The sequence below is a fragment of the Perognathus longimembris genome, chromosome 20 (genome assembly GCF_023159225.1).
Source record: "Perognathus longimembris pacificus isolate PPM17 chromosome 20, ASM2315922v1, whole genome shotgun sequence".
Taxonomy (NCBI): domain Eukaryota; kingdom Metazoa; phylum Chordata; class Mammalia; order Rodentia; family Heteromyidae; genus Perognathus; species Perognathus longimembris.
Genome location: NC_063180.1, coordinates 5,258,291 through 5,274,032, shown reverse-complemented (window position 1 = coordinate 5,274,032; position 15,742 = coordinate 5,258,291). Strand labels below are relative to the sequence as shown.

Below are 15,742 nucleotides of genomic sequence, written 5' to 3'. Positions count from 1 at the left end.
TATGCACAAGATTCTGAGTTTAATGCCTACCATTAGAGGGGGGAAAAAAGCGAACAACATTCCTGTGCCCAGGACATCCTTCTTTAACCAGAAGAAAGGCACCATTTTTATCATTAAGGGTGGAAGGTTGGGGTTGAGGGGAGTCTGTACAAATACTTTGTTACAATAACCCTGATGCCACTCCCCCAGTTACATACCTCACCAGCAAACTTTCCTCGGCTTTGTCACAGTTTTACTACTCTAAGTGACCAGGATACAACAATGCCCATAATCATATCTATTGAGGGGGCTGAGATTTGAAGATAATGGTTTGAAGGCAGCTGGGGAAAGAAAGTCCATTAGAATCTTATCTCCAATTAATCACAAAAATAGCTGAAAGTGTGGCTGTGGCTCAAGTTGTAGAGCACAAGCCTTGAGAAAAAAGTTCAGATACAGTACTCAGGCCCTGAATGAAGTCCCAGGAATGGCAAAAACAGAGTTTAACTAAACCGCACTAACTAGATACATCAAAACAACAAAAAACACAACCAAACAAAACACACAACCTAACACAAAACACAGTCTAACTATATTCTGTTTGAAAGAAACTCACTTCAAAGATAACAATATGGGGGGGCTGGGAATATGGCCTAGTGGTAGATTGCTTGCCTCGCATACATGAAGCCCTGGGTTCCATTCCTCAGCACCACATATATGGAAAAAGCCAGAAGAGGTGCTGTGGCTCCAGTGATAGAGTGCTAGCCTGGAGCAAAAAGAAGCCAGGGACAGTGCTCAGGCCCTGAGTTCAATCCCCAGGACTGGCAAAAAAAAAAAAACAAAAGATAACAATATGAATAGATTGAAAATCAAAGGACAGTAAAATACATACAATGCAGATCTTAATCAAAGGAAGGGAGGACTAGCTATAGAAATACAAGATAAAGAAGACATCACAATAAATTTATGATGAGAAACATCAAGAGGCATATAGAATCACAAAGTCCATCTACCAAGAAAACCTGTTCATCTTACTTATGTCTGCACCAAACAGCGGAGTTACAAAATATGTGAAGCAAAAACCAGTGGAAAAGCCTGACAGAAGTGGAAGGAGAAACAGATAGATAATTACAGTTGTAGCCTTCAACACCTGTGTTCTAGTTGACAGAACAACTAGATAGAAAATCAGTAAAGGCAGAGATTTCAACACCTCCGTCAAGTGACAAAGTCTCATTGATGCTCCACCCAAAACAGTAAGAGAGATTGTTTTGTGAACTATAGAAAATGTGAAAAGTTTGCTCTCTGGCCATAATAGAATCAAACTAGAAATAAATAGCACAAGGATAACAGATGTATTTCTAGACAGCTGGAAATTAAACCACAAAAAATATTTTTTGGAGATGGCCTTACCATGGATCCCAGGCAGGTCTAGAACTCTAAATCCTTCTTCCTCAGCATCCCAGCTGCTGGAATGGCAGGAATTAGCTACTACAGGCAATGTAAACCACACAATTGTAAATAATATGTAGAGTGGAAATCTCAGAAGAAATGTTCAAAATAAAATCCTTAAATAGGTGCTGGGGATATGGCCTAGTGGCAAGAGTGCTTGCCTCATATACATGAAGCCCTGGGTTCGATTTCCCAGCACCACATATACAGAAAACAGCCAGAAGTGGCGCTGTGGCTCAAGTGGCAGAGTGCTAGCCTTGAGCAAAAAAAGAAGCCAGGGACAGTGCTCAGGCCCTGAGTCCAAGCCCCAGGACTGGCAAAAAAAAAAAAAAAAAAATCCTTAAATGATGAAAATACCAGTCTCTCATAGTACTGTGTTTGGAACTCGTGGCTGTGTACTTGCTATTAAATACTCTGCCACTTGAGTCATGCCTCTAGTCCTTTTTGCTTTAGTTAGCCATTACTTCTCTCCCTCCTTCCATTCCTCCCTCCCCTTTTCCATTTGTTCTGTCCTAGGGCTTGAACTCAGGGTCTGAGTGCTTCCCTTGAGCTTTTGTGCTCAAAGCTATCCCTCTACTACTTTGAGCCACAGCTTCACTTCTAGCTTTTTGGTAGTTAATTGGAGATCACAGTCTCATGGACTTTCCTGCTTGGGATGGCTTTGAATGGCAAATTTCAGCTTCCTAAATAGCTCAGATTCCAGATGTGAGCCACTGTTTTCTGGTTGCTTTAGTTGTTTTTCAGATAGGATCTCCTTTGGCCTGCTCTTGAACCACAGTCATTCTACTCATGCCTCCCCTGGGATTACAGATGTATACTCCTGTGGCCAGCTTGTTGAGATGGAGGCTCTCATTAACTTCTTATCTGGACTGGCCTCAAGTCCTGATCCTTCCTGATCTCTACCTCCCAAATAGCTGGGGTTATGGGTCAAATTCATCATATAAAGTTGGAGATGGGGAGAAAAACTTCCTCTATTACATTTTTTTCACTGCATGAGTGCTTGTAGACTAAATTGATGATAGATTAACATCAAATGCATTGAAGAACTCAATGTCCTTATCTAACAGATCCCAATTTAATCCCCCCTTTCTGCCCCCCGCCCCACTCCTGGGGCTTGAACTCAAGGCCTGTATGCTGTCCCTGAGCTTTTGTCTCACGGCTAGCACGCTATAATTTGAGCCATAGCTCAGCTTCCAGTTTTTTTGGTGATTAATTGGAGATAAAAGTCTCATGCAGGGCATGAGGGCCTAGAGGGCATATGGCAAGAGAGCTTGCCTCGTATACATAAGGCCCTGCGTTCAATCCCAGCACCACATATATAGAAAACGGCCAGAAGTGGCGCTGTGGCTCAAGTGGCAGAGTGCTAGCCTTGAGCAAAAAGGAAGCCAGGGACAGTGCTCAGGCCCTGAGTTCAAGGCCCAGGACTGGCCAAAAAAAAAAGTCTCATGCACTTTCCTTCTAGGACTGGCTTTGGACTGCAATCCTCAGATCTCAGTCTCCTGAGTATCTGAATTATATATGAGAACCACCAGTGCCTTGCTCACAATTCAACTTTTAATAGAAATTCTCCCAAAGGTTTATTTGTATCCATGCTGGGGCTAAGAAAGGAAAGCACTAGCTTGTTAGATGATGAAATTTAGAAGCTTTAATTTCCTGAAGGAATTTATGATGACTTAATCTCCCAGATGTTGCTTCTTTTAGTTAAAGGAAGCTCCCAGGAGGCTTCTTCCTGTATTTATTGACTCTCAAATATTTTGGGCATAAAACAATCTTTATAGCAACTCTGGGAATCTGAGTGATTCCTACATGAGCATCATTTTACTATCCAATCCAGATAAGGACAGTACCCAAACTATGCTATGCCACATTCAGAAATGACTTGAAATGGAACAAAGACCTAAATGGAGGAACTCAGATTTTTTTTTTTTTGCCAGTCCTGGAGCTTGAAATCAGGGCCTGAGCAACTAGTGGTCCCTGGCTTCTCTTTTCTCAAGGCTTGAACTCTACCACATGAGCCACAGTGCCACTTCTGAATTTTTTTCTGTTTATGTGGTGCTGAGGAATCGAACCCAGGGCTTCATGTATGCTAGGCAAGCAATCTACCACTAGGCCATATTCCCAGCCCAGTAACTCAGGTTTTTAGGGGAGGAAAAAAGAGAAAAGCTTCATGATATTTTTTTTGACCAAATTTCTTGTAGTCTCAAAAGCAAGGGCAGAAAAGAAAAAAAAATGAGTGAAGTAGACATTAGGGAACACTGGGAATGTCAGTTACTTGGGAAGCTGAGGCAGGAGGACTGTCAGTTTAAGGTCAGTGTGGGGAGTAGGGTGAACTCCCTATGTCCATCTCTTTTCTTGTCTCTCTTTTTTTTTTTTTTTTTTGCCAGTCCTGGGCCTTGGACTCAGGGCCTGAGCACTGTCCCTGGCTTCTTCCCGCTCAAGGCTAGCACTCTGCCACTTGAGCCACAGCGCCGCTTCTGGCCGTTTTCTGTATATGTGGTGCTGGGGAATCGAACCTAGGGCCTCGTGTATCCGAGGCAGGCACTCTTGCCACTAGGCTATATCCCCAGCCCTTGTCTCTCTTCTTCATTCCCTCTCTTCCTCTCTCCCACCTACCCACACAAGGCTGGGTGGGGTGACTCATATTTGTAATTCTACCATCTGGCTAAGGATACCTTTTCTCTAAAGCACCCAAAGGAATACAAAAAGGCAAAAGACTTGAACAAACTTCTCCTAGTAAGATATACAGATGTAGGGCTGGGATGTAGACCAGTGGCAAAGCACTTGCCTAGCAAGTGCTACATTCTGGGTTCGATGCCCAGTACAAAAAAAAGAAAAGAAAAAAACCAGAAATTACAAAAAAAACCCCAAAACAACAAAAGATATATAGATGTTCAATAAACATGTGAAAAATGGTGGACTCTTGGAGGGGCATGGCATTTCCTCCCTCAAGCCCTGTAACAGAAAACAATACAGCATTTTCTCAAAACATGAACTATAGGCCAGCTGCCAGTGGGTCATGCCTGTAATCATAGCTACTCAGGAGGCTGAGAGCTGAGTGTCTCAGCTGGCTGGAGCAGGAAAGTCCCAGGGACTCTTAGCTCCAATTAACCACCAGAAACTCGAAATGGAGCTGTGGCTCAAGTGGAAGGGCGCTAGACTTGGAACAAAGAAAGCTCAGGGACAGCGCCCAGGCAAGCCTAGGTTGGGCACGTGCGCGTGCGCACACACATACATACAACTGCACGCGTACTCCCAAGGCCCCTTTCACGGTTTCTAGCGGTGCTTACTTGAAGGCCCCAAACGGAAGTCCCGCCCACCACCCCTTCCCCACGCCTCAGGCATCACGGCGGGCAGCCCGGGATCCGGCGCGCCGTGGGCTTCGGAGGACCCCAGCGACAGCGGGGCGTAAAGCAGGGTGGACGGGGCCGCGGAGGTAGTGGCGGCGTGGTTGTGCGTCGAGACCGGCTGCATTTTTGTCTTGCGGGACAATATTTCGGCCGTTCTCGCTGCTCGTCAGGCTGTTGTGCAGCCGGCGCCATGTCTGTGAGCGAGATCTTCGTGGAGCTGCAAGGCTTTTTGGCTGCGGAACAGGACATCCGAGAGGCGAGCCCCTTCCCCCATCTCCATCCCGTCCCTACCCCCATCCCCACCCCTACTCCATCCCCTGTTCCTTCCTCGCCGGGCCGCGTCGCCCGGACCCCCTCAGCCGCGCGGCTTCGGGCGGCGGGCCTGTTCGAGAGCAGGCCGCTTCCTCTCTACGGAGGCTAGGCCTCCGCCTCTGGCGTTCTGGTGCTTGTTGCGGATCCCGCGTTCAGAGTTGGGGCTTCTCGGCTTCACTCGGCCGTGTGTGTTGGTTGTGGGGCTTGAATTCAGGCCCTAGGCGCTGTACCTGAGTTGCTTTTGCTGAAGGCTAACTCAACCACTTAAGCCACTGGCTTTACTGCGGGGATTTTGGTAGTTGGAGATAATAGTCCCACAGACTTTCCTGCCTGGGCCGGCTTCGAATCGCAGTTCTCAGATCTCAGCCTCCTGAGTAGCTAGGATTATAGGCGTCAGCCACCAGCGTCAGGCCTCTCGAGTGACAGCTTCCCTCCGTCTCTTGCATTTGCTGGTTTAGGGCCTGGGACTTAGCCAGGCACTTTTGCTGTTATTCATTAGTCGTGTCTTAAAAAGCACACACAAAAACATTTTGAAAGCACCTATGGCTTCCTTCTTTCTTACATAAAAGTCCAGACTCTGCTGTAGTCTACAAGGTCTCTCTCCAAGCTCCTTTTAACTATTTTCTTTACATGCATATTATGTTCAGCTTACTTGCTGCCCCAAATAGTTTCTGCCCCCTTCTTTTGTTTTTAAACTTTTGCATTGTCTTACATACTTTGTTTTTACTAAAAGTTGTTTCTTTTCCTTTTCCTGGATAGCTTGTCTTAGTGTCTCTGTTGCCCCTTCACCCTTACTCTGTCCCTCATTCTCTTGCTTGCTCTCCTCAGGGATTTACTCTGTAGCTCAAGGTGGCCTCAAACTCTAGATCTTCCTGCCGGGAATTACAGGCACACATTATCATGCTTGGTTTATGTGTCTCCTTGATCTTACAATCTACATGACTTCGCAAGCATATTAAAACTGTGTGTGTGTTTCTTCTTTCCCCAATGTCTTCTTCATTCTTAGCCAAACTGCTAGAGTGAAGGGGCTTTCTGTGTGGTCTCTAGAATTTATACAGTACGGTGTATATCGATGTCGTTAGTGAATATTTGAAAAATGAATTAGTGAAAAGTACTTAATCCTTGTATTTACATTCAACTTTTTACTTTACAGACATAAATAAATGGCCCAGTGAGGTACCGGAGGGAGATGGGTGGTTTTGGTCCTTAAGTGGCTGTCTGAAGAAGCTACTGTGTGTGTTTCTTTTTTCTTTTTTGGTTGGTGGTGGGGCTTGAACTTAGGGCCTGGCCATCGTCTCTGAGCTCTTTTGTTCAAGGCTAGCACTCTACCACTTTGAGCCATAGTGCACCACTTCTGGTTTTTCAGTAGTTAATTGGAGATAGGAGTCTCATGGGGGCTTTTCTGCCTGGGCTGGCTTTGACCCACAATCCTCAGATCTCAGCTTCCTGAGTAGCTTGGATTACAGGCATGAGCCACTGGCACCAGGCTTGAAGAATCTAAAGGTTTTTTTTAATGACTCCTGAAAGTCTCACTGAGCAAGTAAAAAAATCAGGATTCAAACCTGGTTATAGTGGGTCACTTCTTGTGAAGACCATTGATATTTTAATATGTGTGGTATGATACATCAGATATGCTTTATAATGTGTTAAGTATGAGCATGTGACAATTGCATGGAGTTTATCTGATTGTAAATTTTAATTCTAGGAAATCAGAAAAGTTGTACAGAGCTTAGAGCAAACGGCTCGAGAGATTTTAACTCTACTGCAAGGAGTCCATCAGGGAACTGGATTTCAGGACAGTAAGTTCTTTGTTTTGATTTCGAAAGTTTTTTTATCCATTTTAGCAAACTTATTTATAGAGTTTGTTTCCATCCAGAGGAGATATCTTGCTTGTATTATTATTAAAAAATGTTCATTATACTTTATAGTGTGTTAAAATTGGAGAACTATTTTTGATCATTTTATAGATTTATAGTCTTTGTGTTTCAATTTTCCACTGTTGCATAGTGTGGTTTTAACAGGAACAGGAATGTTTTATATTGTGATGGAATCTACTGATAGCAATTATTGTGTGTGTGTTCACAGTTTCAGTAATTGAATATATATGTACATATATATGTATGTACATATGTATACATATTTTTTTTTGTCAGTCTTGGGGCTTGAACTTGGGGCCTGGACACTGTCCCTGAGTTCTTTTTGCTCAAGGTTAGCTCTCTACCACTTGAGCCACAGTTCCACTTCCAGTTTTTTGGTGGTTAATCGGAGAGAAGCGTCTCATGGACTTTCCTGTCCAGGCTGGCTTTCAACCGTGATCCTCAGGTCTCAGCTTCCTGAGTACCTAGGATTATTGGCATGAAATACCAGTGCTCAGCTAGGTATCTTTTAATATGTATTTAAAGATATAGGGAGATCAGTTTGGAATATTCTCAAGTTAATGTGTCAGCCTGTTGAATGAAAATCAGACATGTCAAGTTTAAACATGGAACCTTTGTTGTACAGGTGTGGCCAGCCAACTGGAATTATTTTCAGCTGGAGAATAATAAAATAATGCAGCCTACAGGTATCAGACAAGTTATTTATGCAGTGACATGGAACTGGTCATCCTGAATGAGAATCTTTGGTAACTGCTCTTTGACCAAATATGGGCAGTGCAAGTTATTTACTTATAGTCTGTCTATCCTCCGGTACTGAATAGGAATGAGCTGGTGAATGGCTACCTGGGGTTATTGCACTGATATTTTGCAGGGTACCAACATGTTTCCTTTTTTTTTTTTTTTTTGGCCAGTCCTGGGCCTTGGACTCAGGGCCTGAGCACTGTCCCTGGCTTCTTCCCGCTCAAGGCTAGCATTCTGCCACTTGAGCCACAGCGCCGCTTCTGGCCGTTTTCTGTATATGTGGTGCTGGGGAATTGAACCTAGGGCCTCGTGTATCCGAGGCAGGCACTCTTGCCACCAGGCTATATCCCCAGCCCAACATGTTTCCTTTTTAGCAAGCTTTTATTTTTCAGAATACTAATTAGTAGGGAAACTAGATGTGATATTTTAAGAGCTAGATTGAAAGGCAGAGGTGTGTACGTTTGGCTATTTGATTAAAAATAATTTTGTGGTGAGATTACACAAATTATTAAGAACTGTATTTGAGATTTTGTTTTTTCATGATGATATTTGATTGTCTTTTGTGATCAGTTCCAAAAAGGTGTTTGAAAGCCCGAGAACATTTTGGTACAGTAAAAACACATCTAACGTCTCTGAAGACCAAGTTCCCTGCTGAACAGTATTACAGGTTTGTAAGGAAAATATTACCGTTTTATAATATTAGGTGAAGAGGTAGGAGAGAACTTACAGGCACTGGTGATGGAATATGGCTAAGTAAAAAATCCCACAATGTAAAAGAAGCAACAGAGACTCATAATGATTGATGGGGAAGAAAATTGATACTTTAGTTGTTTAAAAACATTTTCTAAGGAACATGCATTACTTTTGCAATGAAGAAGTAATTAAGAAAATACCGGACTGGGAATATGGCTTAGTGGCAAGAGTTCTTGCCTTATATACATGAAGCCCTGGGTTCGATTCCTCAGCACCACATATATAGAAAACGGCCAGAAGTGGCACTGTGGGTCAAGTGGCAGAGTGCTAGCCTTGAGCAAAAAGAAGCCAGGGACAGTGCTCAGGCCCTGACTCCAAGCCCCAGGATTGGCAAAAAAGAAAAAAAAAGAAAGTACCTCTTTAATGAAAGGCAAAAATACATTTGAATTTCAGTGGATGAATTATACTTAGGCTGTTAAGTTATAGGTTTAGGTGGCAGTGTGTTTAACTTGGGAAAACTACGTCTGAGTGTTGAATTCTGGTAACAATCGAACTTTTACTAAGAAGTATGTTCCGGGGCTGGGGATATGGCCTAGTGGCAAGAGTGCTTGCCTCGTATACATGAAGCCCTGGGTTCGATTCCCCAGCACCACATATACAGAAAACGGCCAGAAGTGGCGCTGTGGCTCAAGTGGCAGAGTGCTAGCCTTGAGCAAAAAGAAGCCAGGGACAGTGCTCGGGCCCTGAGTCCAAGGCCCAGGACTGGCCAAAAAAAAAAAAAAAAAAAAAAAAAAACCCAACAAAAAGAAGTATGTTCCCTTAAGACACATGTAGTTAATAGGTAATGTGGGGGGAGGAGGGGATATAAAGTATGACTTCTAACAAAATATTCAGGCTAGGGAAACCATTGATAGCCACTGCCTCTGAGGTAAGGGTTACATTTATATTGTACAGGATTGTTGAAAAAAAATTAGAGAAAAATATGTGAAGCCTATAGAGTCTGGTAGTTCCTTAGGCACCCCCTTTTTGTTGTTGTTGTTGTTGACTGCTCTAAGCTAGTCACAGTATCAAAGCATAGAGAAATAGGGCAGTAAACTGGTCTTCAGAGCCTCAAAGTCTTGCTTGACTTGCATTATTTTGAGATTTATGTATTTATTTATTTTAAGGCAGGGTCTTTGTACCAAGGCTTCTAGGTGTGTATAATCTGTCCTGCAGAAATGTTCTTTGAGTTTGTAGCCATACTAGAAAATCTGAGGCTTAGCATGGGTATTCTCATACCTTTGTCAGGCATATATAGGTCAGTAGCCTGAGAATTTCTTTTCTTACTCTGATGGAGTCTTCCTATGTTGTCAGTCTGGTCTTGAACCCTGGAGCTGAAGTATTTCTCCTGTTCTCTCAGTCTCTGGAGTGCTGGGATTATACTTGTATCCCACAGTATAGCAGAATCTTGAGTTTTTGTGCCCTCTGTTTAGTGATTATAAATAGTAGCCATAATCTGTGATTCCTCACTCAAAAAGGTAGAAGTTAGGTGTTGAAGCTGATGTATGCTTGTACTAGTTACCAGTCCCCCCCCCCCTTTTTTTTTTTAAAGTAATATAGAGCTCTAAACTGAGGGCCTTGTGCTTGATAGACAGGTATTCTATCATGTGAGCTACATGCTCGGCCCTTTTTGCTTTAGTTATTTTCACATATGGTTTTGTGTTTTTGCAGGGTGGTCTCAGGCTATGATCCCTCTACCTATGCCTCCTGCATAGCTTGGATTACAGGTGTGCACCACCATGCTCAACTTGTTTGTTGAGGTCTCACTAACTTTTTGTCTAGACTAGCCTCAAACTGTCATCCTCCCTATCTCTGCCACCTGAATAGCTGGTATTACAGGCATGTACTTTGGTGCCTGGCTTCTTGTCATTGATTTTTAGTTTCAAGTTTTAATTTTATGAGAGCAGTATCATTGTTCTTACTGATTAAAGTTCTTCACAATGCCCATTATCCAAAATATTTTTAAGTGTACATTTTTGTCAATTGCATTGTGTTTCCTATTATTACAATCAACAAATGTAAATTTGAACCTGTAGGATTAATACTTAATCTGTTTAATCTATTATGTACTCTTGCTCAGATGTTTATTATTTTGCAGTCTTGCATGGCATTTTTTAAAGAATGTCATTTGTAAGCTGCGTGGACACACCTGTGCTCTTGTGACTTGCTTCCTCTCTCTGCAGGTTTCACGAGCACTGGAGGTTCGTGCTGCAGCGCTTGGTCTTCCTGGCAGCATTTGTTGTGTATTTGGAAACAGAAACACTAGTTACTCGAGAGGCTGTTACAGAGATTCTTGGCAGTAAGTGTTTTCTTGATGGGGCTGTAGGATGAGGTAGATTTGCATGGGTTTTGGTAGGAGCAGCTATGGCCTGAGCTTTTGTTTATTAAAATGAAAACAAATCATACAGAAAGCTGGTTTCTCAAAAATACAAAAATTAAAAACTCTCAGTGGCTTGCTTATTTTTAGAGAAAAGTGGAGAAAAGTGTACAGTGAACACCTGTGAATATCCCACCATGCCCCGCTGCCTCTGCTGTCCACTCACCGTGTGTTCATCTGTATGGATCAGCCCAAGGCACTTGCACATAGCTGACTTCTCTTGAAAGCCTCAGCTTTCATCTTGTAACAGTCCTGCCATAACTACTTAACAGTCTTCATTTTGATGGAAAAAAATGGAACTTTAAGAGCAAGAAAAATTTAGTGAGGCCTAGTTGCCAAGGATAGGATATGAAATACCTGTAGCCTTCAGAAAATGTTTAGCCTTCACTTTTTGAAGTTATGTGTGTATTTATTTATACTCTTGGGCTTTAGTTGCATTCTTAACATAATTGCCTCATTTTGTTATTTTTTAGTTGAGCCAGATCGGGAGAAAGGATTTCATCTGGATGTTGAAGATTATCTCTCAGGAGTTTTAATTCTCGCTAGTGAATTGGTAAGAAGTGAATTGCTAGTACCACAGTTTGAACTTAGAGCTTCATACTTCTCAGTTTGTTTGCTTGGCTGGAGCCCTACCATGTAGTCCATAACAACTTTGTTGGTTATTTTGGAGATAATCTCATGAAGTTTTATTCCTCATGCTGACTTCAAACTGTGGTTTTCAGATCTCAGTCTCCTGAGTAATTAGAATTATAGGCACAAGCCATTGGTACCTGGCTAGAAGGTTGGTAATTTGCTAGTTGCTTTTCTGATCATCTGCTTCATTCTCAGATTTTGACATTGGTACCAAAATGCAGGAATTCTTGATTTATTTTTCTTTTTTGTCAGTTGTGGGGTTGAACTCAGGGCTTGGGGTGCTGTTCGTGAGCTTTTTCATTCAAGGCTAGTGCTGTACCACTTTGAACTATCACACCACTTCTGGTTTTTTGGTGGTTAATTGGAGATGAGAGTCTCATGGACTTTCCTGCCTGGACTGGATTCAAACCATGATTCTCAAATCTCAGCCTCCTGAGTAGCTAGGATTACATGCATGAGCCACGATGCCTGGCTCCCTTTCTTTTTATCAGATAGTCAGGGACTACACTGTGTGTGTCATAGCTTACTAGGCAAGTATGAGTTGAGACAGTGTTGAGTTGAGAGGTATGAGTTGAGATAGTGCAGCGGCCATGAATGTTTACTAGTGTGCCAAGTTAGGGGGTTTCATTATGATGGTTCTATGCATGTATATTATGTAATATGGTCATATTCACCTTTTTATAATGTGTGGTGTGTATGTATGTACGTTAACGCCTGAACTTTGGGTCTCTTGCTCACTTAGCTTACTTGCTTACAGCTGGTGTTGTACTACTTGAGTCATGCCTCCAGTCTGGCATTTTGCTGGGTAATTAGTCTTGGGGCTTGAACTTGGGGCCTGGGAACTGTCCTTGAGCTTCTTCTGCTCAAGGCTAGTACTCTACCACTTGAGCCACAGGGCTACTTCTGGTTTTTCCTGTTTATGTTGTACTGAGGAATCGAACCCAGGGCTTCATGTATGCAAGGCAAGCACTCTGTCACTAAGCCACATTCCCAGCCCCTTTGCTGGTTAATTAGAGACAGTTTTGTGGACTTTTCTGCCCAGGATGGCTTCAAACCTTGATCCTTCAGGTCTCAGCCTCCTGAGTAGCTAGAATTATAGGGGTGAGCCATTGGCACCCAGATAATGTGTGAATTTTTAAAAGATAATAATGTTTCTCCTTTTAGAATTATGGCAAGACTTATATTCCTTGTAACTGTGTTAATTTATATAATAGTTTTAGGGAATAACTTAAGTTACTTATTCTCTTAATCTCTCAGAAAATTGTACTATTAAAAGAGTGATTCTACAGAAGAAAAGAAGCTGTGAAGAGAACTTGAGTTGTGACATCAGTGACCATGTCTACTAGCTGTCTCTTTAAGTTTAGAGCAGCATAGAGCTGATATAGCTCTGTTGATTCTGCTATAGTCATTCTTATCTTCATTCTAACTGATAGGAGTAGGAAAAAGTTGTCCTCTTTACTTTTGTTTGAAATGGTGCACACAACTTATGTTTAGCATTGTAAAGCCTTGGGGCTTCCTTAGCATGCATATGACTTGATTCCATTCCCAGAATGACAAACAAAGTTCCTCAAACATTTCTAGTGCCTTGTTGGTCAAAAAGACAGGTGTGGAGTTGTTAGGGTATGTGTGCCAGGGTGTATTTGTGTGTGTGTGTATGTGTGTATGTGACAATCAGAGATTCTACTGGGGAAGAGGAGAGAAGGGATACTGGGGCTCACTGGCAGGCTGTACTGCGTGCCTGAGGCTTGGAGACAATTGACCAGTGAACAGAAGTTCAGCACCTTGTCCATACTAGTGGTTGATGTGAGATGTCTTTAAGACCATGTGTTGAAAATGCACAGAATGTATAGTTGAGGGGAATGGGAGTATCTTATGGACAAAGGGAGTCTGGAGTTGGGTCTTGAGCTTAATCTTAACTGTTCTTCAAGACAGTGCTGTGCTGACTTCATTTAGCTTCTTTTTTTTTCATTGTTATTTTTTAAATTAAATTTTGTTGACAAGGTGTTGTGCAAAAGGGGTTACATAATAAGGCAGTGAGTACATTTCTTATGATATCTTACACCCTCGTTTTTCTTTCCCTTCCCTAGATCAGGTAGGTGTATATACAATACCCACTGTACCAAAATCATATACAGTAACCATGTGGTGTACGACAAAGAAAATTCACCTAGAACTTTAAATGTAATGTCAACAATAGAATCTTGTGTCCTTCTCGGAGTTGTTTTTGCTTATCCTCATCTTATATGATCATATATACATAGCTGTTGAGCTATTGTGATCCACTGATAGGTCTATTCTAGACCTTTTTATGTTTAGTAGTTGTTTGGTTTTAGATACATAATGTAAGGTCGCTGACCCAAACCTGTGTGAATACCATTTGAAAAGAAGTTTTTTGTTTTGCAGACCTGGTCTCTACTGTCCTCCCCCCTCCACCCTAATAGTTATATATCAAGGAGACCATGCCCCTTTGTTCTCTGTATTCTAGGCTTGTCTCACTCAACATTATTTGTTCAAGTTCTGGCCATTTCCCTGCGAATACCAATATTTTATCATTTCTAATCTCTATGTAGTATTCCATTGTGTATAGGTACCACATTTTTTGTATCCATTTATCTGTAGTGGGGCATCTGGGTTGTTTCCATATTTTGGCTATTGTGAATTGTCATTTAGCTTCTTATCCTCTCATTGCTGTCTGGTTTTAGGTAACTGGGGTTGCCACTCAGTAAGTGGGTTCTAGAAATGTGATCATTTGGCATAGGCTTGAAAAGATGGCAAAAGTGTTGTGTCTGCCCTGATATTTCTTTCTTTTGTACATTAGCTAATGATCTCTAAATTTGTCACTTGCTTAATTTAACACGTTTTCTTGCACAATAACCAGTTTAACACTTGAGATGATGGTAATTACATTAAACTTGTAATAGGAGACATCGCATTTCTGGGAGGATTTATTTTATTTTTAGAGCAGTTCTGTTTTGTCTGTGCTTGCATTTACCCTGAACAGATAATTTCAGTGTGGCTGTCTAGATCCAAGGTTCTAGTTGTGTGACTCAGAACAAGATGGGCAAAGGCAGAGCTATGTCATAATGTACTCTGTTTCTCTTCCATTTTTTAGTCAAGGCTGTCTGTCAACAGTGTGACTGCTGGAGACTACTCCCGGCCCCTGCACATCTCCACTTTCATCAATGAGCTGGATTCTGGGTTCCGCCTTCTCAACCTGAAAAATGACTCACTGAGGAAGCGCTATGATGGCTTGAAGTATGATGTGAAAAAAGTAGAGGAGGTGGTTTATGATCTCTCCATTCGGGGCTTCAACAAGGAGACGGCAGCTGCCTGTGCTGAAAAATAGGATGCTCTCCCTGCTCCTGGCCTTGCTGATCTGTCTATTGCCAGGGAGGGGTGTGCATAGTGCCTCTCACCGTAGTTAGGATGCCCATTTGCTAAACAGTGCGCTTTATTTTCTTAACTAGTTGTGTGGTGTGAATGTCAGAATTGAAGATATTCTTGGGGGTTAAAACCAACCTTTACATGGACAGAACTTTTTTTGTTATTTAGTGGATTTGCTTTGTAATTTGTTGTATTTCAGTTTTGTTAAAAATGTAAATGTCAGTCTCTCGGTAAAATCCTTTTCTTATTCTGACTGTTGATGTTCTGATTAAGAAGTTCATTGTCTTGTTTGTGATTTTTTTCCATAGATGGCACTTGATATTTTCTATATCCAAGTTAGCCTTCATTCTCAGGTATAGCCTGAGGATAGTATAAAAGTAGATGTATAAAAGTATAAAAGGATGGTTGACAAACAAGCAAATTTTCTTCCTTACTGTAAGCCTTGTGAGTAAATCAGGTGTTGAATTTTTGCGGAGGAAATTACTGCCTGTATTCTTTTCTCACTGCCATCAAAATGTAAAAGATTAAACTGCAAAGTCAAGCTCAGCAGTTTATTTTGGAAAGTTTTTGTATTGGCTTTTAGTAGTGTCTTACATTTGTTTTGCCAGGTAGGAAATAGGGCTTTCTGACGTTGCCTTAAGATTTGGCTTTTTCAGTAATTAAAAGTAGTCTTCATACACAATGAGAACTAATATCTTGTGATACATTTCTAACTATGAGACCTTTTTTTCCTAGTAGCTGTCTAGATCATTTTGCCTAGGAGTATAAAGCCACCTACATGCATTTATTAGTGATGTCCTAATGAGTATGGTTGTTGTTGGTTTTTTTTTTTTTTTTTTGGCCAGTTCTGGGGCTTGAACTCAGGGCCTGGGCACTGTCCCTAAGCTTCTTTTTGCTCAAGGCTAGCACTACCA

At 41.9% G+C, this 15,742-nt stretch overlaps 1 protein-coding gene across 2 annotated transcripts; it reads left to right on the top strand.

Moving 5' to 3' along the window:
• The first annotated feature begins 4,769 nt into the window (after window positions 1–4,769).
• Tsn (translin) lies at window positions 4,770–15,374 on the top strand. 2 transcript variants are annotated; one of them, XM_048329546.1, is made up of 6 exons: window positions 4,787–5,028; window positions 6,790–6,883; window positions 8,273–8,369; window positions 10,618–10,733; window positions 11,285–11,364; window positions 14,557–15,374. In XM_048329546.1, exons 1-6 carry the CDS (start codon window positions 4,963–4,965, stop codon window positions 14,788–14,790), a joined length of 687 nt encoding a protein of 228 aa, XP_048185503.1. In that variant the 5' UTR covers window positions 4,787–4,962; the 3' UTR covers window positions 14,791–15,374. The 2 variants fall into 2 exon arrangements, with proteins under 2 accessions (XP_048185505.1, XP_048185503.1); XM_048329548.1 differs by lacking the exon at window positions 11,285–11,364 and having other exon boundaries at window positions 4,770–5,028; window positions 14,557–14,630.
• Window positions 15,375–15,742: the final 368 nt, after the last annotated feature.